Source organism: Schistocerca americana, chromosome 1 (genome assembly GCF_021461395.2).
Source record: "Schistocerca americana isolate TAMUIC-IGC-003095 chromosome 1, iqSchAmer2.1, whole genome shotgun sequence".
In the NCBI taxonomy this organism is placed as follows: domain Eukaryota; kingdom Metazoa; phylum Arthropoda; class Insecta; order Orthoptera; family Acrididae; genus Schistocerca; species Schistocerca americana.
The window spans coordinates 89538627-89564419 of NC_060119.1; the positions used below are offsets into that span (position 1 = coordinate 89538627).

A 25793-nucleotide genomic window follows, 5' to 3' on the forward strand; every position below is an offset into this window, starting at 1 on the left:
CAGAGCATGTTGGTTCATTTCAACATCCACCAACCAGCTCTAAGACTTGCAGGCAGATCTGCAAGAAAAATATGGAATTATGGTCTTAACTTTATAGTTATGCCATGTATAGAATGTCCAATTATGTCATGCCACTACTGCTGTCAGAAGCGGACACACCTAATACAGAGAAGATTTACCAATCGTTAGAATGTGTATGTGCGGAAGTCCATTATTTTGGAATGATCTAAGACGCTTGTCTAGAATTAGCTGTGAAGCAGATTATATTGCGAATTTTACTATCACCTGTTTATTCCCTACATACGCCGCCGCTAAACCTACATACGCCGCCGCTAAACCTACATACGCCGCCGCTAAACCTACATACGCCGCCGCTAAACCTACATACGCCGCCGCTAAACCTACATACGCCGCCGCTAAACCTACATACGCCGCCGCTAAACCTACATACGCCGCCGCTAAACCTACATACGCCGCCGCTAAACCTACATACGCCGCCGCTAAACCTACATACGCCGCCGCTAAACCTACATACGCCGCCGCTAAACCTACATACGCCGCCGCTAAACCTACATACGCCGCCGCTAAACCTACATACGCCGCCGCTAAACCTACATACGCCGCCGCTAAACCTACATACGCCGCCGCTAAACCTACATACGCCGCCGCTAAACCTACATACGCCGCCGCTAAACCTACATACGCCGCCGCTAAACCTACATACGCCGCCGCTAAACCTACATACGCCGCCGCTAAACCTACATACGCCGCCGCTAAACCTACATACGCCGCCGCTAAACCTACATACGCCGCCGCTAAACCTACATACGCCGCCGCTAAACCTACATACGCCGCCGCTAAACCTACATACGCCGCCGCTAAACCTACATACGCCGCCGCTAAACCTACATACGCCGCCGCTAAACCTACATACGCCGCCGCTAAACCTACATACGCCGCCGCTAAACCTACATACGCCGCCGCTAAACCTACATACGCCGCCGCTAAACCTACATACGCCGCCGCTAAACCTACATACGCCGCCGCTAAACCTACATACGCCGCCGCTAAACCTACATACGCCGCCGCTAAACCTACATACGCCGCCGCTAAACCTACATACGCCGCCGCTAAACCTACATACGCCGCCGCTAAACCTACATACGCCGCCGCTAAACCTACATACGCCGCCGCTAAACCTACATACGCCGCCGCTAAACCTACATACGCCGCCGCTAAACCTACATACGCCGCCGCTAAACCTACATACGCCGCCGCATCTATGAACCCATATATGTTCTTTTATGTCATTCCTTGTTAACAGTATGAGCATATTCTGAAGATTTATCATCTTTCACTTAGTTAACATTACGTAGAAATCCTTTCTGCATTTATAACATTTTCTTGACTGATTTGCAGAAATGTGTGTCAATCTTGTTGCACCCATATTCAATAAGTTACCACAGGAATTCAAATGTGTTAGTAATTCGGTGCTTTCAAACGTGAACTGGAAAGTTTCCTCATGGGTCATGCCGGTGTAGAAGTCTGTTGATAAATTAAGCTAATTCCTCTGTTACATTGTTGATTGCATGTGTGAACTTATACCTTGCAGTTTTAAGAATTATGTACAGTATTTTATCTGTTCTTACTTTTCTATTGTAATTTCATGTGCTGACACGTTCCATGGCCACTGAAATTTGCTCCTCAATGGCGCCCTACGGAACTAAACGTGGAATATAAAAAAGTACGATGTAATTTAAAAATTCAAGTCCGAGAGTTTACGGGTGTCACTATCCATTAAAACCAAATATAAATTTAAGGAATATGTTGAAAGAACTTTAAATTAGTCCATTAGTCCATCCATAGGGCTAATATTGAACGTTTGATTGTCGATTTGAAAGTTGCTGTGAAACGTCACAGCTTAAGATCTACCTCAAACTAATATCGAAGTAATCTTAATTGAAGCACATGAAGATTAAAAACCCGTCTTATTATTAGTGATAATGTCTGTCGAACATTGCAGTTTTTTGCCACTAAAGGCTTTACTGGAGTTAAGGGGAGATGGAATGCCTTATCCCGACAATGTTAAAATTTAGTGGCTTGGCGTTCCTGTATTTCAGGAACCACTGTAGCCACTGACACGAAACTTTTACAGGACAGTGAACTTTGACTCCCACGCTATATTTTTTACGTGATCTTAGCCTAGATAAACCAAATTTACCGATTCATCTAATTTTAAGGAATATTTACTGTCCTCTAAATAAGGAACTCAATGGAATCATTGAAACTTTTTACGTTTATGAACAAAATTCCGGTATTACAAACCTTACCTAACAGATGGGCCGCTGGACTTCAAAGAAACATTTCTTTGAGCTATTTGAAGATCTGCTTTAGAATATTATGTCATTTTTTAACGGTTTAAAACAATTTTACGCCCTACTCTTTTTTTTGTGATCTATAATATTGGGGTTGATGGTTTTATTCAAATATAATGGCATTTGACATTTTCCTTTAGTTTGATGTCATGTTCTTAGATGTTTGTGTAGTGTTGTTTCCTTTACAAATAACTGGCGGATTACGTTTATTATAGCATTGCGGCTTAGTTTATATTCTGGTTCATGGTATCATTTACGTTTACTACTTTCTGACATTATTGAAAATTGGTAGTTTATTTTAAAAACACGGGAATGTGTATACTAATTTTTCTAGACACACTGGTCACTTTTGTTATCACTTGATTGCATGTTACTACCTGCAGATGTTACTATAGATATATTCATTATCCGTTATTGCTTATTTACGCTGATGAGCCGGGACATCATGACCACCGGCCGAATACGTAGCTTGTTTGTCCATCTGAGGAACTAAATACCGATTTCCTTCTGCGTGTCGGGGATCGTACAGTTTTATGTAGCACTAGATGTCTATAGACAATGCATATAAATTGTGTAATTAACGGGGCGCGGGCCGCTGATTTGCGTACACGGCGAAGGGGCCCTATACCGACAGAAGGGTTCCATAGGACTGACGTCAGGCGAATTTGACCACCAGACATCTTTATGAGTACACTATTTAGTCTCCTCAAGCCACTGTAGCACGGTTCTGGCGCCAAGAGATGTATAATTGTACTCTTGAAAGATGACGCAGCCATGAAGGCAGATCTCAATCATGGAAAGATGCAGGTGATTCAATGCTGCCAACTTGGCTTCGATTACTGTCACAGGTCCCATGCAGGCACAGGAGAAAGTCTCCCAGTAGCCTGCCTTCGTGTTCACATTTCTGTTGTTTTAGGGCGCAAAAGCCGAGGTCATAAGCCTCCAGATAAGAACCTTAGAGCACTAATAAGACAATGAAGTGCAAAGAGACTACACTTAAGCCTGATCGACGGAATGAGAGTGTTAAAATAAACACTACTACTTCGGGAAAGGTGACAAAGGTGTACAGACAGCGGAGGTTCCAAACCAGATATTAAATGTCTCGTCATGTTGCTATGGCGAATAAATATTACAGCTATGTCGAAATCCCCCGCATTGTTCGCTAAAACGGCCAATAACTCTAACTAGAACGCAAGTGGTTAAAATAAGAGCAGTCAGATCCCGTCAATGGCTGACAATGAGCACGATGGTGTGGTCAATCGCCACTTAGATGGCGGTGGCTAAGGGGATATTGCACAATACGCAACGTAGCTAAAATGATGCTCCTTCGTGAAAAGGCAGGGAGGAGGTAGGCCAAGCTTGTGCGAGTGGTTTAGATCCCTGGAGCTTGTCCCCATGAGATGATGCGAACGTGACACCAGCTGCTGACGGACGGCAACATGTAGATCAAAGAAAATAATAGAAGAACTAGCCGACTGGGGGGAGGAGGAGTGCAGCCGCGTCTTCCGTGAGACTGATGTAACCAGGAATCCAAATGATCACAGTGGCTCCCTCAGAAGCTAGCAAGGGGAAGCTTTCTTGGACCCGTTGCTCTAAGGGATTGACTGTGCGGCGCACAGAGGCTATAAACGACACACAAGCTCAGAGCATATGGCATTTAAGAAGCCTGTGGCGCCGGACGTAGCGGTTGGCGTGATACAGCGTGGAGAGCTGCGCTGTGAATATTGAGCAGTGTTCCGGAAACCAATACCGCCAATGAGTCGTGCCAATGAGGACGGCATGCGCCGAGCAGGGGTCAGTAACTTATTGTACACAAATGGCTACAAGACCACCACTGAGCTGCGTGTCAGGATCGAGAAACCAACAACGACAGATCGAATCGGGTGTAGTGTCCTTGGGATGTGAAGTCCGAGATGAACACAGGGCACAGTACGAAGCCAAGTCAGCAAAGTGTTCACTTCCATCAGAAACATGACAGGGAGCACGATGTTAAGGCGCTGGAGCACGAGCCGAAAGCAAATTCCTGCAGATAGGAGGAGGAGGAGAGCGCGTAATCCTTTTTTGAGTCGTCATTCTTCTTACTGGTATGATGTGGCCCACTAATTCCTCTCAAGTACCAACCTCTTCCTCCTCCCACAGTCCATGTTTCACCAGCATTCAATGCTGCTTACACTCCAAATGTACCTTCTCCGAAATTCTCTCTTGTTAAGGCCTATGGTTCATAGCAGTAGTGTTCTCTTGCCCTTCCTGCCCGTGCCTATCAGCTTTTGATGTCCTCCTCGGTCCCTATACACATTTCTTTTCTCAGCACCTTGGCTGCATGACCTCTTAAGCTGATTGTGCGATGATTCTCCTATTTCTCAGCTCTTGCAGTCTTCGGAATTGTGTGGACGGTACTTTTCCCACTGTCAGATGCTATGTCTCCAGACTCATTCTACACACCTACGTATAATTAGCTTTGTTGGCAATTCTGCCAATGATTTCATGAATTCTAGTAGATTATAATCCATCCGTTCTGCCTGATGTGACCTGATGTTCTGGAAAGGTTAAATTTTGATTCTTACAGTGGATTCCTCTCTTCTAAATCGACATCTGTTCGTTTTACACCGGTTCAGACAAACCTCCCCTCTTAGATCCATTCAGTGTTCCCCTTAATTTCTATCCGCTCTCTCCCCTGCATTTTAGAATGGCATTCCCTTTGTACCTTTCTTTTAATTTCATCATTAGTTTTAGATTCCTTCCCATTTTTCATGGGACCATTTCGTCTTAGCTTAGCGACTTATTTTTGTAATTCTGAATTTCCGTTTACTATTCTAATTCCTTCATTCATTGATCAACTGAAGTTTTTCTGCAACCCATGGTTTCTTTGCAGTTACCATCTTTGTACCTACGTTTTTCGTCCCAAGTTCTGTGATTGCCCTTTTTAGACACGTCCATTCCTGTTCAACTGCACCACCTACTGAGCTATTCCTTACTGTCGTATCTATAGCCTTAAAGAAATTCAAACGTATTTCATATCACTTCCGTATCCCACTTTTTTGCGTAGTGATTCTTCCTGACTAATCTCTAACTCCTGCCTATCCTTCATCACTACTACATTGTAAGGCGTACCTAAGAGCAGATATAGAGACGGATCACAATCTATCGTCAGATGACATCATGGTCAGACACTGAAATAATCTGGTATCACCAGACCGTTTTCAAGTGTTCCTCGTCGTCTTTTTATTTTTAAACGGAGTATTCGCTATTACTAGCTGATATTTATTAAAGAATTCAGTTAAGCTTTCTCCTGTCTCATTCCCTGTCCTAAACCCTTAATCTCCTGCAACCTTTGTCTTTTACTCCTTCCCCCGTGACTGCATTCCAGACCCACGTGACTAACAGATTAGTAGATGTTCATGTCCCTTTACATACTACACTGCTCTTGCAATATCCTTGTACACTTCCTGTAACTCCATCTTCAGCTTGCGACGTCGGCATGTGTACCTGAACTTCCGTTGTCGGTGTGGTCTGCTGCAGGTTCCAATTAAAGACATCTGTATTAATGAGCTGTTCACAGTAATAATCTCTGCTCTGTCTTCCAATTCACTTTCAGTTACAAGACACCTGTCCTTTGGAGACACGTTATGCGTCTTTCATGCAGTGGTTTCCATTGCCTTCTGCATCCTCGTGCCGTTAGTCACTGCGGATTGTTCCGCTTTCAGGGACAGATAGTGCCCTGAACCTCTCCCCACTGCCCCGCCCTCTTCGACAATGCCGCTGGGAGACTGAGGGTGGCCTCTTCGGTCTGAAGTCTTTAGCGACCAATGCTATTTTAGTGGTGGCAGGTTTCTAACGTGGGGCCGAAAGCGTTTTGATTACTAATCAAAGAAACTACACCCAGAGACAATGGTAAAGTGCCCGAAACCGGTGGTCAAAGGAGGATGATGAGTTGGGTTGTGGGGGCGATCGACATCACGGTCATCAGCACCCTGACGAAAAATCAACAAGAAATCTCATGGGTGGGGACGAACGCTGTCCCGACATTCAGAGCACGCTTCGGGAGAATGAAGACGATGGACAAATACAGTGCTGCAGCTGGGAAACAAGTCCTGGGAGTGTGTGTAAAATTTAACACCCGATAGCGGTTATCAGAGGGAGCTTATATGAAGTAGATATCAACGCCAGGATTCAGGCAGAAAAACAGTCCTACATCCTAACGTAACTCCTTCATTCCAGGTGTCTGGAGATTTAGATTCAGTTTTGTAGAACATTGATCCAAGCCATGGTAATATATAGCTGTGAGTCAAGGTAAACCAAGATATTTATGAAGTTCTCGTATTTTAGGGGGAAGAGCTGTGAAACATCTTTGGTACAGTGCTGGACAGAAACACTGGTGAATGCAGGATGAAGCAGGGAAGGGGGGGCAGACTTCTGAATTTTCCCAAATTCCCTACAGCCACACGTTTTGGTTTTCGAGTGTAGGTAAGTATGAAGACGTAGTCAGGAGTGGCTGCGTAAAACGATTTCTTAAGTTGTTTGTTATAAAAGGAGGAACACGTTCACATGCCGAAATTGGTGGGGAGAGCAGAATTAGGACTGACACTGCTGGTTCCCCATTTTTTGCGAATCTTAAATGCAACATTTTTCCCGCTGATGGTATAATAGCTAAGAAACAAGTTCACTGAAGAGGGATACCTGAATACATACGTACGTCTGAAGGGGGAAAAAAATTGCAGCCAGTAACTAGTGTAATAAAAACACGCAAGGAACACCAATATGCAGACTCAGTGTGTAAGTCTTGCTACAGTATGACAAATTTTACGGTTTTCTTATGGAGGCAAGCATTGTGGTTACAACAATTGTTCACTCAATTAACTACTTCAGTAACTGACATTAAATTGAATGTTCAGTCTCCAACTTACAGATCTATACGACTAACCGACTGTCCCAGAGCGCGATACCAGCTCCATGTTCCTGACTAATGGCTTCCAGGGGCGACGAAAGTTTGATTTTCAATATTTATCCTGATTATTGAACGAATGAAGAAATTGAAATGCCTTTACCTATTCACTAACAGGTCTTGTCTTGTAAGAGTTCAACAGAATAAGGCAAATATTACAGTAAAAACTTGTCGAGGCAGTGTAACAAAGAGCGGGAACACCGGAAGTTTACTCATCCAGTATCCGAGAGTGAGAGCACTTGGCAACTTCAAAAAGCATGGAGAAGAATGAGAAAAATTTTAGATAAGGTTTAATATTATGTTTTAAGTAAAATATTTAACACAGTAACGCATTTGTGAAGTATTAAGAACTTTTCAGCACCTTTATGCATAGCAGATCGAGTTCCTGAAACAATCAGGGGTTTATCGGTGCCTTTCTAGGAGCATGATGAGCTACGTAATTTTCAAAGAGGATTTGCAGAAACATGTTAGTATCACTGTATTGACACGTTTGTGATGAAAATAGCATGATGATGACATATGCACATGTAATAGTAGCTCTTAACAAATTTCTTTGTTGTTTACATGAGAATAAAGGTATCTTACAAACGAATATCTGCATAATACACTGCTTTGTTCATAAACATTCATAATACTATAAGCATTCCAATAAAGCAAATTCCTCATTCACGTTCTTAATCAATAACGTCAATCCCTGACGTATTAAGGGAGACAATTGCAGCCGTGTTATAGGCAGCAGTAATGTTTGTAGAATAAAGTATCAACAGACAATAATGTAGGGCGTCACAGAGTAATGTGTTTCTAGTATTGGCTGTTAATATCCATTAAGAAATACTGAAGGAAAGCGTCTGACTAGCGAAGCTTCTTTCGCACCACCAGTTACATTCCTCCTAAACGGGACTTAATGCGTCCATAAAGCTAGTTGTTGAGAAGCGTATTCTCATGGTAAATAAATTAACAGCCTCCAAAAGACCCTACTATCAATTTTAAACTATGGAATTATACGTTTAATTTTGCATTGTTTCATGTAGTAACTTTAAGTGATTATGAACGCTACAGAATAATGGTGATTTCCAAACGACGTGTAACAGCAATCAAATTACTGGGCCTCACTACCCTACACAAAACATTTGCTGGTCATCCAGCCATTAACGAATACAGGGTGTTTCACGATTCCCATCGCAGGCAGCTAGTGGTTGTAAAGCAACCAAAGAAGATAAAATTTCTGGTACAAAACTCCGTACTTTTCCAAATGTGTGTCTCCATTCCAAGCCTGTAGTAGGAATTTTCAAACACCCAGTATATAGGGTACTAAGGAACTGATGTTCGGTCACGTTGCCTCCAGTAGTTGGAAACAGTGAAGTACAATACGACACCCTTATCGACAAAATGCAATAGAGAAATCGGCTTTTCTTAAAAAATTTAGAGGTATTCTCAGTACACTTCCAGGCAAATACATAATTAGTAACGTAATTAGAGCTCTCTTCTTACATGCTTGTCCATCACAGTGACTCGTTTCACTGCTGTGTTATTACTACAAAAAGCAATGCAGACAATGACGTTCAAATTACGTCACAGTTTTAATGAATTAAGAAGATGGAGTGAACATTATAACGTAGTAAGGACGTGACATCTATTCCACTAGCTGTATCTGATGGTAAGTCAATGACAGGAACCACAAATTAATATGGGAAAAATCTTAACTATTAGAATGTATTTACGTATACTTAAATAACCCTAAAATTATGCAGCACAGCTTGCATGAAGATGTTTTGTTGTAAAACAATCACAGAAAGCTAGTTGCAGAGTAGTAAAACCAGTTTCAACATATCACTGCTGTTATTCTGCAACAAATTTAGTTTGTATTAAATGCATTTATCAGCAGTGAACTTTAGTTTAGATCAATTAACTGCTGTTTCATTTTTAATTAAATAAGTGAATGACCAAAATAGTGACAGCAGTTTCTTTTGGTACACTGAATACTAAAGTCACTGAGTTATTTGTTGTAGGATAGCTCCCAATGAGCCTATTACTTTTTTAGTGCATTTATTTCAATAAGCATATTACATACAAAAATATTGTTACTTTAGATGGTAACTGTACTGCCTGCATATTAATATAAAATACGTTACATCAGCCAGTCTCCAATAGCTTCTCTGCAGCAGTATTTTTGATAATCAAGGGCAGAAATTATTGCTCAAATCACAAATACTAATTTACTTCATACTTTTTAATTGCAACCACCAGAGCTAGTGAACAAAGGAAGATTACTAGTCTTGCACGGAAGGCGCACAATTAAATAGCATTTGAAGCATATCTGAATTGAATTGCAACAGTGTCACGTTTCTCAATAATGCTTCCTGGGCTGACGTGTTTACCGCCCTCCTGGTCACGGTGTCATACAACACACACCACACCAGTGGTAACTGTGGCTGAGATCACACTGAAGACAGATTAATGGGAATTATCAAGACATCACTATCTTTGTAAGAGTCTTCACTGTATGGTATCTCAGATCAGATTGCAGGTACTCTTATGTAAATGTTGTACAATGTAGAAAACCTACACGTTTTTTGTTTACAGGAGACTACCAAGCACCTTCATACACTGCACTTTTCTGGTGCTCCTGTCTTCCTCCAGAATGATTTTTATATAATCATGTCGTGTCAAGTTAGATATTACATTTCCATTCTTCGAACCTCTTATGCAATGTACACACAAGAACCACTCGACAACAACTCGCATTCTTGCCCATGAAACATCAGTTAGCGATTTCCAGGTTTGAGGTTCTAGGCTGTTGCTGTCATGTTGCGCAGTGTTCTAAGCTGCCTGCTTCCACACAGAAGGTACGTCATAATCCCCTGGTATTTAATACCGCATTCAGGCTGGTACTCGTTGGGATACTACGCTTTGCTGCGATGTACTACATTGTAGGAGTGTTAAACGGTATCCACAGCGTATGGTCATAGCATATAGTCGAAAGCACTGGCGAACTGCTCTTCATCCCTTCGTGCCATGGCTCTTTAAATGCTGATAGACATTTTAGTGAAGGCGAGGAAGGTATATGAGTGGAAGAAGCGTGCTGCTTGGCAGGTACAGCTTCTGGTGTGCACAGTCTTCACGCTTTTCTGGGACGATTTTGGCCTATAAGCAGCGTGCAGCTTATGTCTTTCTGCCGAGTGGGAGATTGCAGATGAAGATATTTTAATCACATGTTTAATTTGGGTGAACTTGTCTTCCTGTTACTGTAGATGCAGAATGGCCTCCTTCAGGGAGAAATAGTAGTAGTAGTAGTAGTAGTAGTAGTAACAGCAGCAGGATGCATGCCTATCTCAGATCTGGAATACGAGGCTGTGTGCTGAAGAGTGTTTAGAAGTACAATGGTACCTGAGCTAGGTTCAATGATGCTTCATTACTACGCTGTGTATGTATAGTCACTTCAGTTTTCCTTCCCGTCTGGGACCAAGAAAATTACTTTGGTTCAGTTCCTATTTGACCTCAATCCGGTACACAATGAAACAGCAGCCTCCTCCGTCAGACTTGCTTCATTTGCCATAAGCGTCACGTCATTGTTTCGCTGGAGTTCTGTGCTTCTCTATTGGAATGTCCGTGTAGTAATGACACCAACATAGGTTTCTCGTTTCAAGTTTTCCCACTCAAAGCGGAACCTCACATAGTGAGCGTAAAACTCTTTCCGGAGTCTCACTCACAGTGCGAAACACAAGTGAAACAATTTTTATGATACAAATATGTAAAATGCGTTACTGCGTTCCAAGCAGAATTAGTACTGGAACTACCATGTTATTCACGTCATTTACTCGAAGAAAAATATTATTCACGATACGTAACTTTTTTTACTAGGATGCTTTCTACAGTCATATGTTTCTGACGACGCTTCAACACATTGCCCATTTGCGACACAGCATTATCATCTAATTTGTAGCGCGCGTTACCACTGCGTTATTGAGATGGCGATTTTCCGATGTACGGTGCAACTGATTCCCATTTTTTTCAGCTGCTGTTGATGCGTCACAAGATTGGAGCCCTACTGTTGCCGCAACCATCTCTGAAGAATTCTTCTCCACAACTTACTGCTGTGAAATGCACTGCAACTCCATAAGCCCTTCAGCTATCATCTCTTGGCAGTGATCCTCCACAAGCTGATGAACGTAATCGTTATTCACTTTCAGTCCCATTCTCTTGGCCAATGACACTATCTTCTTCACTACAGGATCCAAAGGTACTCAAATGCCTCAGTCACGTTCAACAACGGACTGTGGCCTCTGCCATTTCCAAGCCCTTCCCATGGGTTTTCTATCATCTTGATGCAGGCAACGATGCTTAAGTGGCATTTGGAATTCTGTGAGACATTTGTCAGCTGAAAGCAATGGTCGTCGTGTCCGTTAGTATAGATTTTCTTGAAAGTAGCAATAATCTGCTTGTCCATAGGGTGGAGTAACAGAGTGGTGCAGGAGGCAGCATTTGATTTCTTCAAGGAGGTGGTCTTCTATATCTCGAGAATGGCCAGGAGCGTTCCCCGTAACAACGAAGACATGGAGCGGCAGATTTATTTCAAGCAAGTATTATACCGAAGGACCAAACACTTTGTTGATCCAGTCGCAAGAAAGATCACACGTCGTCCAAGCGTTGCTGGTACTCTACGTCACATTTAACGTGCTCTTCTAGTCTTTAGCATTCACCAAATGCACACGCCTTCAAGAAGTGTAAATGATCAGTTTAATTTTGCGTTTGTATTGGCACGGCATAGCACTGAGAGACCGTCTTTCATTGGCTTGTGACTGGGCCATGTATTCTCCTCTGCTGTTACAGAAAAACATGCCGTAGAGTACCTTCATATCAGATCCGTCTCGTCACAGAAACCTGTTATAGAAAGTAGGCCTCAAAATCGTCGACCATATTGAAGTTGCCGATTAATTTCTGTTGCCTTTGAGTCTGAGCCGTCTGTTCCGCAGTGCCTCACAACGATGGATGGCATTCTTGTTACACTTCTCGAACCACCACAGCCGCTGGTGATCCTGGCGTCCTGTTAGCGAGGTCGGCGGGTTTCATTCTCTTCTCGTCAGAGATGACTATTTGTGTGATGTCGCCTTGCAATTGCCATTCACTTATTCGTTTAAGGAGCAACCTTTCGACATCATCCAGAATACGAAACAGTTGTTTAGATACTCTTTTCACTCCGTTTGAAGAGTGTCTCTATTTTGTTCATCGTCTTGAGGATAGCGCTTATAGTTGATGTAGACCGACTGTATGTGAGCGCTGAATCAGCAACGCTCTGCGGCTTAACCGTCAGGGGCATTTCTAGAAAGGTTACAAAAACTTGCACACAAACACTGTGTGCACGCAAGTTTGGAAAGACGTTTTTTTTTTTTTTTTTTTTTTTGTGGTTTTCGGGCGCACAACTTCAATGGTCATTAGCGCCCTGACTACTCTAAGAATGCACCGCGAGGCACAAGTTGACAACAACAACTAAAAGGGAAAACACAATAAAAGACAGACTGACAGGCATAGGATTAAAAAACATCATCAAATGTCCTTAGCGAGGTGTGTCAAATTGATAAAACAAAGAACACGAGCAGCTGCTCGTGGGTCATCCGCTAAAATGGCATCGAAAGTATTAGGCAGGTTAAGATCGAGGCGCAGTGTGTTAAGATCAGGACAGGACATTAAAATGTGTCTAACCGTCAGCAAGTGCCCACATGGGCAGAACGGCGCCGGCGCAGCCGTCAGCAGATGGCGATGGCTGAACCGGCAGTGTCCAATTCTTAACCTTGCTAAAACGACCTCCTCCCGCCGAGAAGGGCGTGAGGAGGACGTCCAAGCCACGGGAAGAGGTTTTAAGGCACGAAGCTTGTTGTCGGTAAGTGCAGCCCAATCGGCATGCCACAGCGACACAACGCGCCGACAAATGACCCTGCTAAAATCGGACGAAGGGACACAACAAGAAGCTGTCCGAGGCTGGAGGACCGCAGCCTTGGCCGCGGCATCTGCAGCTTCGTTCCCAGGGATACCGACATGGCCAGGAACCCACATAAAGCTAACCGGCGTACCGACGTCCACCAGCTGCTGAAGAGAGCGTTGGATCCGGTGTACGAAAGGGTGAACCGGGTACGGATCACTGAGGCTCTGGATGGCGCTCAGGGAATCTGAGCAGATGACATAAGCAGAATGTCGGTGGCGGCAGATGTAAAGAACAGCCTGGTAGAGGGCAAAGAGCTCAGCTGTGAAGACCGAACAATGGCCATGGAGCCGGTATTGGAAACTTTGTGCCCCGACAATAAAGGAACACCCGACCCCGTCATTGGTCTTAGAGCCATCTGTATAAATGAAAGTCATGTTGTTGAACTTCGAACGAAGTTCCAAAAAACGGGAGTGGTAGACCGAACCGGGGGTGACCTCTTTTGGGAGCGAGCTGAGGTCGAGATGAACGCGGACCTGAGCCTGGAGCCAAGGTGGCGTGCGGCTCTCGCCCACTCGAAAGGTTGCAGGGAGTGAAAAATGAAGGTGTTGAAGGAGGCGACGAAAGCGAACTCCAGGGGGTAGCAAGGCAGAGACATACAACCCGTATTGAAGGTCAAGAGAGTCGTCAAAAAAGGAACGATAAGACGGATGGTCGGGCATTGACAGTAGCCGACAGGCATACCGACAAAGCAGTATATCGCGCCGGTAGGTGAGTGGCAATTCGCCAGCGTCAGCATGAAGACTCTCTACGGGACTGGTATAAAATGCTCCGATCGCAAGTCGTAAACCCCGATGTTGTATGGAGTTGAGGCGGCGTAAGATGGATGGCCGTGCAGAGGAGTATACGAAGCTCCCATAATCCAGCTTGGAGCGGACGATCGACCGATATAGACGAAGTAGGACGGTTCGATCCGCTCCCCACGACATACCACTGAGAACACGGAGGACATTTAAAGAACGGGTACAACGGGCGGCCAAATATGACACATGTGGAGACCAGCTAAGTTTCCTGTCAAAGGTAAGGCCTAAAAATTTGATTGTCTCCACGAGTGGGAGAGCAACGGGACCGAGTCGTAAGGACGGTGGGAGAAACTCTTTGTAGCGCCAGAAGTTAATACAGACCGTCTTCTCGGCAGAAAAACGGAAGCCATTGGCGACACTCCAGGAGTAAAGACGGTCAAGAGAACGCTGAAGACAGCGCTCCAGGACACGTGCACACTGCGCGCTGCAATAGATGGTAAAATCGTCCACGAAAAGGGAGCCTGATACATCAGCTGGGAGGCAATCCATTATTGGATTGATCGCGATGGCGAAGAGAGCGACGCTCAAAACTGAGCCCTGTGGCACCCCATTCTCCTGGCGAAAGGTGTCGGACAGGACAGAACCCACACGTACCCGAAACTGTCGATCCATTAAAAAGGAATGAATAAAAAGAGGGAGGCGACCGCGAAAGCCCCATGTATGCATGGTGCGGAGAATGCCCGCCCTCCAACAGGTGTCGTAAGCCTTCTCCAAATCAAAGAACACAGCCGCGGTCGGGCGCTTCCGCAAGAAGTTATTCATAATGAAGGTCGACAAGGTAACCAGATGGTCAACAGCAGAGCGGCGCCTTCGAAATCCACATTGTACATTGGTAAGTAGGCGTCGAGACTCGAGCAGCCAAACCAATCGAGAGTTAACCATTCGCTCCATCACTTTACAGACACAGCTGGTAAGCGAGATAGGTCGATAACTGGAAGGCAAGTGCTTGTCCTTCCCCGGCTTAGGAATCGGGACAACAATAGACTCGCGCCAGCATGCGGGAACATATCCCTCAATCCAGATGCGATTGTATGTACGAAGAAGAAAACCTTTACCCGCAGGAGAAAGGTTCTTCAGCATCTGAATATGAATAGAATCAGGCCCTGGAGCGGAGGACCGTGATCGGCCAAGTGCGGTTTCGAGTTCCCGCATGGTGAATGGGGCATTATAACTTTCACAATTCGAGGAGCGGAAGTCAGGTGGCCTAGCCTCCTCTGCCTGTTTGCGGGGGAGGAAGGCAGGGTGGTAATGAGCGGAGCTCGAAACCTCGGCGAAAAAGCGGCCGAAGGCATTGGAGACAGCCTCAGGGGCCACAAGGACTTCATTCGCGACCTTCAAGCCAGAAACTGGGGAGTGGACCTTAGTGCCAGATAGCCGGCGCAGGCTACCCTAGACAACAGAAGAAGGGGTAGAACTGTTGAAGGTGCTTGTGAAAGCAGCCCAGCTGGCTTTCTTGCTTTCTTTAATAATACGACGACACTGAGCACGTAATCGTTTATAATTAATACAATTCGCCACTGTAGGGTGGCGCTTAAAGGTGCGTAAAGCACGTCGACGAGCACGTAAAGCATCTCTACATGCTGCGGTCCACCAGGGGACCGGTACGCGACGTGGAGAAGAAGTAGGGTGAGGGATGGAATATTCAGCAGCAGCGAGAATGACTTCCGTGAGGTGTGCGACCTGACGATCGCAGCTTGTGAAGGTTTGATCCTGAAAGGTAGCCCTGGAAGAGAAGAGCTCCCAGTCTGCCTTGGAGATGGTCCAACGAGAGGAGCACGGAGAGGGAGTATGCTGCAGGAGATGGATAACACACGGGAAATGGTCGCTCGAATATGTATCAGAAAGTGCATACCACTCAAACCGGCGTGCAAGTTGGGGAGTACATATAGAGAGGTCTAAATGGGAATAGGTGTGAGATGTGTCCGAAAGAAAAGTAGGGGCGCCAGTATTGAGGCAGACAAGATCGAGCTGGTTGAAAAGGTCTGCTAACAAGGAGCCCCTCGGGCAGGATGCTGGAGAGCCCCAAAGGGGATGGTGGGCATTGAAGTCTCCAGTTAACAAAAATGGTGCAGGTAGCTGAGCAATAAGTTGCATCACGTCTGCCCTGGTAACGGCAGATGACGATGGAGTGTAAACGGTACAAAAGGAAAACGTAAAAGTGGGGAGAGTAATGCGGATGGCAACTGCCTGCAGGCCGGTGTGCAACGTGATGGGATCGTAGTAAATATCATCCCGGACCAGCAACATAACCCCTCCATGAGCTGGGATACCTACCACAGGGGGTAGGTCAAAACGCACAGAGGTGTAGTGTGCCAAGGCAATTTGATCGCATGGGCGTAGCTTCGTTTCCTGGAGGGCTACGACAAGCGGACGGTGCAAGCGGAGCAGCAACTTCAAGTCCTCTCGGTTGGAGCGAATGCTGCGAATATTCCAGTGAATAAGTGCCATCGTAAGAAAAGAAAGATGAGAGAAGTGGTCACCTCGAAGGCCGCTTAGGGCCTGGCTTCGAGCGAGCACTGCCGCCGCTATCAGTAGGCGGACAGTCATCGTCCATTGGGTCTATAGGGTCATCGGCCATCTCGGGAGGATGGCCGGGAGGGGGAGCTTCCTCCGCCAGTGAACGGCCAGATGTACGGCGACCAGCGGTGCGGCCAGGCGAAACGGATGACGGCCTGGGGCGGCAGCCGCTGGGTGGCGCAAGAGAAGAAATGCGCCGTGGCGGGGAAGGAGAACTGTGCTTCCTATGCGCCTTTTTGGAAGGACGTGTAGTGGAAGTACCGGTCGAAGGCTGTGAGGTCGAGGTACGGAGGAAGTCTGCACGGGATGGTTCCTTCTTGAAGGCCCGTGCATCTGACTTCGGTGTCTTCGTTTTAGCAGAAGCTGAAGAAGGTGCTCGTGTCTGTGGGGTGATGGGAGGAAGAGGAGACGTCGACCGCGCGATCTTAGCACTGGCCGAACGGACGACCGTGGTGCTGAAGGTCAGATCGCATGTCTGGGTTGCTACCTCCCGGGTAGTCCGAGGAGAGGCGAGGACAGTACTGTATTTCCCCGCTGGGAGCAGCGTGGGCTTCCTACTAGCCAATAGCTTGCGAGCAGCCGAGGTGGACACTTTCTCTTTGACCCGAATTTCCTGGATACAGCGTTCTTCCTTATAGACAGGACAGTCGCGGGAGGATGCTGCATGGTCACCCTGACAGTTCACACAACGAGGAGACGGAGGTGGACAGTCACCCTCATGGGCATCCCTGCCACAGGTGACACATTTAGCCGCATTGGAACAAGACTGTCGAGTGTGATTGAAACGCTGACACTGGTAGCAGCGCGTAGGTGTCGGGATATAGGGGCGAACAGAAATAACCTCGTAGCCTGCCTTGATGCGCGATGGCAGCTTAACACTATCGAAGGTCAAGAAAATTGTCCGGGTCGGTACAAGGTCATTGTTGACCTTTTTCATGACCCTGTGGACAGCCGTCACGCCCTGCTCAGCGAGGAATGATTGAAGCTCCTCGTCAGTCAATCCGTCGAGGGAGTCAGTATAGACCACACCACGAGACGAATTCAAAGTTCGGTGGGCCTCCACCCGGACAGGAAACGTGTACAGGAGGGTGGCCCGAAGCAGTTTTTGTGCCTGAAAGGCATTCTCAGTTTCCAGTAATAAGGTGCCGTTACGCAACCTGGTACAGGATTTGACAGATCCGGCTATGGCATCTACGCCCTTCTGAATAACGAAAGGGTTGACAGAGGAAAAATCCTTTCCGTCCTCAGTTCGAGAAACTACGAGGAACTGTGGGGCAGGCGGTAGTACTTTTGTCACTGTTGGCTGGTCACGTTTCCGTTTTTGGGTCGAAGTCGAAAGAGATGGAGTAGAATCCATTGCGGAGGAATCCCCCATGATTGCCAGCGTCTCCGATGGCGCGCTCCTTCCTTGTGGGGACCCTCTCAGAGGGCACTCCCGCCTTAGGTGAATGTTTACACCTCAGGTCACACCTCCCGAGAAACAGACGGAGGGACCAATCGGCATGGTCAGAAGGTATCAGCTCAGGCAATCACCCCTCCCCGGGCCTGGCCTTTACCAGGGGGTACGCGCGTGCCTTACATGTCTACCCAGGGCGGGGACTTACGCGTTACCCCGTCACCGGCTACGCGTGCGAACGCGTGGGTCGGCCTTCAGACACGCACAGGGAGGAAGGAAGAAGAGGAAAAAGAAGAGAGAGAGGGAGAAAGAGGACAGACTGTCTCAAACGCCGAGGCGGAGACCAGAGAAGGCAAGGAGAAGAAGGCAATGAGAAAGCAAGGGGAAGAAGGCAATGAGAAGGCAAGGAGAAAAAGGCAATGAGAAGGCAAGGAGAAAAAGGCAATGAGAAGGCAAGGAGAAAAAGGCAATGAGAAGGCAAGGAGAAAAAGGCAATGAGAAGGCAAGGAGAAGGCAAGGGAAAGAGTAAGGAAGACAGTGAGGTGGAGAAGAGCAAAGAAAGGAACCAACAAAAGGAAGGAAGAAACGAGAAGTGAAAAAACCAAAAGGACCACGATGATAGGTCGTGGAACCGTCCGTCTCCGGACGCAGGCGCGAACTACCCCCGTGAGGGGGATGGACTCCTTTTAGTCGCCTCTTACGACAGGCAGGAATACCGCGGGCCTATTCTAATCCCCGGACCCGCAGGGGGGTTGGAAAGACGTGTGATCACTAGCTGCACAAAGATGATAGGAGGAAGAGCGCTGAAGCCAGGCTGCAGTACGTACTGCAGATATTGTTCAAATGCCGCTGCCCAAAATGAAAGTGACGTCACACTAAAACGACGTCACTCGTTATGCGGAACATCGCTCGATCTTTTTACAATTTGTTTTTCGCTCGTTGTGCCAGTCGCGCGTTGTGGGAGGTGCTCGGTAAATGAGGATCCACTGTACTTCCTTTGATGTCATCTGATTGAGCACCGGCTGTTCCCGTTTAACGTGATTTATATCTTTTCGGTGAAGTTAAATCGTTATGTGAAGAGCTTATTTCCTCCTCTCCCCCTACTTTCACTTCTGATGTCAATGAGTGTCGCACACCGGTTGTGACCTGTACCGAACTCACCATCTCTTTTTCAGCCATTGGCTTAGAGACTGGTTTTCAAGCTTCAGAAGAAGTACAAAGATTCTTACACGGGCATGTCACTGGTCAACACATAATTCGCAGTTTGAGGAATGCAGACCCATGAGACAAAGACGGGTCCTCCAGAGTGAAGGCTTCACCCTCCTCAGGAAGCCCTCGTACTCCAACGAAGGTAGCATCAGAGAATGAAAATGAAAGACACCCTCAGGCCTCGCAACCTAATACCGTCGGGGTCGAAAAGAACAAGAGTTGGCCAAGGGAGGCCGACAGGAAAGTGAACAGAAGTAAGTGAAAGGAAAGCTGGACTTGGCTAAGAGCTTTCTAGCAGTCAACCATCTTACGCTCTTTTTAAAGATGGTCAAGGACTATTTGACGCTGAGGCAAGAGATACCATTCTATTAAAGATTAGGCAATAATTACTTAGATATTACTCACAAGCTTTGTCAAATTTAATTACAGTGCCTCTCCTTTTGATGCGCTAATATAAAAATGTGAGTATTAAATAAATGTTATTTCTGAAAACAGAATATAGCATGGAAGAATTCTCTATAATGTTAGTGTATTTACCAACTCCAAATTTCTATGTTCAGATAACTGTAGCTACATGCAGGTTAAATCTTAGCTGTAAGTAAAAGCTACTTGAGATACAATTCTTTTCGTCTCAGATATAATTCAAGTAAACACGCATTATGATTGATCTGGTCATAGTATAAAAATGTTTGTCATAACATAATTTACATTGTTCTGTCTAGGAGTAGCAATCTTTGTTTGGAATACTAAATTAGATACATCTATCGTTTTGAACAGGTGTTGTTTATTTCTTTACAATGATTTCTTTCAACTATAGAACGACGAGAGATTTTATAACTGATTTACCAGTTGAAACATTTTGTAGAGCAATATATTTTCATGGTGATACATATTGTTCAGATAGCAACTGAATATAACGAGGTAAAAATTTTAACCGTCAGTACATATAGGTTATACATGCCACAGAGTACATTTTCCTGAACTTTGTGTTTCTTGATCACTAACACAGAAAATTAAGTTTATCGAAATAAATTATTTATAAGATGATAATCATATTTACAAGCTCAGTAATACTTTCTCAACTATAGCTGCACCAACAGATTATCTACCATTGAACAAGTTTGATTACCTTTTGTCATATGTGGGTCCACATTTTTCCAAGTGTTTCGTGAACATAGTATCCATTGTAGGCTGTATTTGTTGTGATATTGCCTGATTTAGACTACTATGTCATAATTCGCGATCTATGAAAGGAACATTGGAGAGGTATACCTTACTTCCTGAGCGTATGGGAACTCTAAAACATAATGGAGACAGACTCGTCGTTTCAGCCTTAAGTTATGGATTATTACTTACAAATACATTGACAGTGTGCACTATGTTGCGGAAGACTTGGCAGATATGGCAAATCAATCCAAATGTGATCCCACATATGCATAACAGAATACTCTGTATTGAATATTAACTGAAGAGCAGTAAAATATGTGAAAGAACCATGTAGAGTTTAAAACTAGGATGAAGATTCCGTTATTTCACTACATGACCATATTGTATTACACGTGAATCAGAAGTAATCCACATAACAAATATGCAGAATGTAGTCTTACTAAACTGTTTTCAAATCTGCCAATGACACACAAATGCTATGACCTAGTATAACGTTTGCCCATGGATATAACGTCGTTTGCTGGCATTCTAATTTATTATAGTTTAAATTTTCATTCCAAAATTTACTCTGATTTGTTACAACTACAGTTACAAATCCAATTATATGATTATGTTCCGTATCTGTATATAGGGAGAAAACTGGTTGATGCGCATTTCAGTTGAGTGACTTCAATTCTTCACAGTTCCATAAACTAGACAGTGCATCAGTATCATTAAATATGCATCGTAATGGGCTGTCAAGCATGAAATGGACCTGTTTGGTGGTGGGAGATTGATATCATCTTACTGCTTGTTTAAGTTGTTGTACATATATTAAGTTAGGTCTAAATAATCTAAATGTTACATATACAACTAACAACCGCATCTCAGTCACTAATCTATTAAGTTCTGTTAAAAGATTATCCGATAATCTGACTTATAATAATCATAATAATGGTACATCCTGAAATATAACAAGGAACAGCTGGTAACTACCACAGCTGGTTAACAATCTCAGGCAAAAGCGAAAATAGCAGGTAAATATTCTTCAATTACAATGCAAGCAATGTAAATGGTAACTGTAAATTACTGGAGTGGTAAGCAACAATCTTATTTTAAACATGTAATTGGTGACAATTTTGAACATTATTACATATGTATATCAGACATTAAATGAGACATTGCATTATCTGACTGAAGTTCAACAGGTTGTGACTAGTAGACAGTTTTATGAAACCGACATTTTTACATCCTTGCAGTAACTAACACTAATGTAAGAATTTCAGTAATGGTAACTGTTTGTGTCACCTTTCACAGAGACAAAAATGGTTCAAATGGCTCTGAGCACTATGAGGCTTAACTTCTGAGGCCATTAGTCTCTTAGAACTTAGAACTACTTAAACCTAACTAACCTAGGGGCATCACACACATCCATGCCCGAGGCAGGATTCGAACCTACGACCGTAGCGGTCGCGCGGTTCCAAACTGAAGCGCCTAGAACCGCACGGGCACACTGGCCGGCTCACAGAAGCAGTTCGAATGACAAAACTGATATTAAGATCTATAACCATAAATTCCGTAATTAAGTTCTGAAGATTTTCTGAATAAAGTAACGACGATCTATCTTTTTGCATATAAACAGGCATATTCAAAGCACATCATATGCGATTCCATTACCTACACTGAAAGATGTAAATGAACATCGATGCAGATTATTAAAAAGTAAATGAATATGAAGAATTATGAAATCTTATTCTCTTTTAGTCTGGTTGTCTGTTCATATTTTAATACACACTCCATCAAGCAAAAATTCATACAGACGTTAGTGGTGGCAATGGAGAGAGAGAGAGAGAGAGAGAGAGAGAGAGAGAGAGAGAGAGAGAGAGAGAGAGAGTGCGTGCGTGCGTGCGTCCTATCTCGTCACCCGTATGTCGTAGTGATAATTTCGTAGATATATCCAGTGGTATGTGTGGGTATTGTCTGCAAAATGTTAATAGATTTTGTGGTTAGGAAGTAATAAACTTACTAGTTATGGTATGTGTGGTCCTCTTCCTTCATGGAAAGGGAATATGTAGGAAGCGATAAAATTTTGTCTTTTCATCTTTTCTGGTGTGGGCTACGTGAGTAAATTTCATAAACGTTAGAAATTGTGTGAAGTTGGTTGGTAGTCGCGAAGTGCTCTCATTCTTGGCTAGTAAATTAATATTATGCTTTTATCTTGAGGCAGCATAGCTCAAATTATGCTTATCACTTTGTTCCTAAATAATAACTGCCGCTTGAAGATTACATCTCTTAATTTAAAAATAAGAATTTCTTGTCTCTAATTATATATGAATTTTATACTTCTATGGAATACTCGAAACCAATCGTTCGTTGCTCCTGGAAGCCCTTCACTACGCAACATGAAACTGGTACTGGGCGTCATGAACCAGATTATTATTATTATTATTATTATTATTATTATTATTATTATTATTATCGACGAATTAAGGACGGAGGAAAGTACCTTTTGACCTGGGTCCATTTTCTCAGATTTATGCTAGTTGTCTGACGGCAGCTGTAACTGGAGTAGAGTGAAAATTTGTTATGTTTGCAGGTGATACCAGCATTGGAACAAATTATCTGTCGAACACCATCACGAAAAACACTTCACTGAGTCAAAGAGTAACTGGTTTGCTATTAACTCCCTTGCTGCCAAACTAATCAAAACCAACTTCTTACAGTTTAGACGAAGTCACAAAATCTAGAGTAATTTCACTCAACCAGCACTTCAGAGAGTTGGTAACACCGTGTTCCATGGTATTTATTAAGACCGCAAACTACACTGGTAACATCAAATTCATCAAATTGAAGAGCATGAGCTGAGGAGCTTTTACAGAAAGAGTTCCCTCCAATATCCGAGATTAAACTGTCACAAAAAAGCTTATTTTGCTTCTATACACTACCGTGTTGTTTCCTCAGAAGAATTTAGTACCTCTCCTGCTATAATGACCTTTCCTGCTTAAGTGATTTGTGTCTTGGGTTGCTTAAGTGCAAGAACGTCCTGTTACAAATATTCTCAGTTAACTAAATAATGTTTTAGTGTTGCAATGAATTTTACTTCTCTAATTTTGTTTATCATCAAGGATTCTATTCTGCTTTAAGGCAACTGAGCAGTTCACCTACAAAATTTATCACATTACATAGTATGTCCCTGCTGCAGAGGGACGCCCAGTATGCTGCTAGTATATTCAATCTTTTTCTCATTCAGCTTGGACCTCTATCAATATCATTATTTCCAAAGGAAACTCCGCAAGTCGCATGACTTACCCGTTCTAATCTGTTGACAGATTTGTGCAGATACAGCTCACACGCAACAGCCACAGTTGTACAATTGACGGATGTTAATGGAAGTGTTTCAGGAGTCTGTGTATCACCATGTGACTCGGTTATTCCGAAACTACGCTACATGTGACGTTAGGTGGTGCTTTGGAAGTAACGAAACTGGCAGGCAGATCCCCTGATTATACGAGCAGCACATACCAAACAGAAGGAATGATATTGGAATGTATCATGACATTCAGGACACTGGCAGAACTGGCAAATTGTGCAAATGATGCCGCGTATGTGCGTCATCAACGTGGTTGAACTGCAGCAAATTTTACAGATAATGAACGTCAGTTGGGCTCTAGAAAGATTGGTACAAGATATAGTCAGTGCACCTAATCTCCACGCATCTTCAGTAGCCAAAGACGTCTGCCGTAAAGTAGAGAATACTGGCCTGTTATTCGATTCCAAAACTGACTTCACTGAACAGAAATCAAAAAGTAACCGCAAATGATACCGAATTACAAGTGTCATGGTATCCCGTTTTCCTGTGGCTTCACTACTGTGGGATAATGTTCACTGCCAGTTCAGATACTCAAGCGCAACTGAGTAACGAGATTAAGCAAATTCAGTCTTCAGATAGCGACGTAGACACTGTATTCAATTCAGCTTGAAGCCCAAAGAAGCAGGAGTCATGCATCCGTGGCGAGAGTAACTAGTTTTCCTATGGCTTCATGAGTATTTGGAATGTGTACCGGCTATCCAAATTCCCAAGCCCAGCCAAGTTTGCCAAGATGTGCAGTATCCTCCCTCTGTTAGCAAGGGTCCCTAAATGGTAGTAAAATCTGAGGGAAAAAATTATAGTTCCATGAATCCATATTCAATGGCAGATTCATTCTTAGATGACTTTCTTACTATATTTAGCATTGTCATGTAGTGTGTTACCTTCTGGGATTGTAAAATCATGGGAATAGTTTTTACCTGACTCAAGGCTTGGCGCTGTTCGCTATACAAAAATTGGTGAAGTTTCGCTTATTAGGTAAATAATCACTGTTCATATAAAAATATATTAACACTTTATTACTAAATCCTGGGTTCTGCAACCTTTGGTCACCCCTGCTAAATGTGTTATACTCCACCGATATTACACTACGAACGTAGTAAAGCGGGAAACTGACTATATTACTGTCACCATAGAACGATAGTCATCGAAGATTTTAGGAAAGACCCCATGGTGTTGAAAGATGATCGTTTTAATACAGTTGGTTGCGGCTGTTTGTTGCAGTTTTAGGTCTTACCCGTTGAGTGAAACTGAAGTTTATAGTATGGACAGTGTGGCTTGAGGTTGTGCTTCACCATCTGAATGAATTATTTGATAATCAAAACATCCACGGGTCTTCAGTGTCCAACGGGCACAATATTTCGGCTATCACACATGTCGCCATCATCAATCAGGTGAAGTGACGGACTGAGCTGAACGTGCCGGAACGGAGATCCGTACGCTATGGCTGCTCAGAGGGAACTGGGTTATGTCGCGGTGGAGGCCGATTTAAATACCCTCCTCCCGCGGCGCGCTCCCACCGCCGTCCGCGCCCCGCGCCACGGTCGCGCGGTGGAACAGATTGCGACGGGGTCTGACATGACGTCGGTGTGATGGCTCTGTCCACCGTGGTCGTCACAACTGCACGTTTGCTCGATTTACTCTAGATTAACCCAATCGCTGGTTCCCAAGCCTTGCTAAGATTATAACCACAGTCACGGTTTATGAGGTCTTGATTGGTGCGAATTTCGATGGACACTAACAACGCTGTCCCACTATCTCGACGTCTGTACCAGAATCCTCGTGCGTTCATACTCCATAGCGTGATTTTCCGACGACATGAGGGCATGTTTAGACTTGTTACAGAATTCACAGGAACATTTGTTCTATCTGTACTTCATACAAGAATGGAACTGGGAAACACCAGTAAGTGTTTGCTAGTGTGGGTGTTGGTGATGACTCATCGGTTACGTTTCTTTCCAGTAGATAGATGTGGTGCTCCATTTTACCATTGAGATCTTTAACAACCTTTGAACCTGTTCTGTTACACAGATAGCGTCCTGTCATTATACAGTACGAGCT

General features: G+C 44.2%; 1 protein-coding gene across 1 annotated transcript; it reads left to right on the top strand.

Annotated features, from left to right (window-relative positions):
* The first annotated feature begins 196 nt into the window (after positions 1-196).
* On the top strand, positions 197-22965 carry LOC124599528 (adhesive plaque matrix protein-like). Its single transcript, XM_047136088.1, has 2 exons — positions 197-1296; positions 22962-22965. The coding sequence occupies exons 1-2, from the start codon at positions 197-199 to the stop codon at positions 22963-22965; spliced, it is 1104 nt and encodes a 367-aa protein (XP_046992044.1).
* Positions 22966-25793: the final 2828 nt, after the last annotated feature.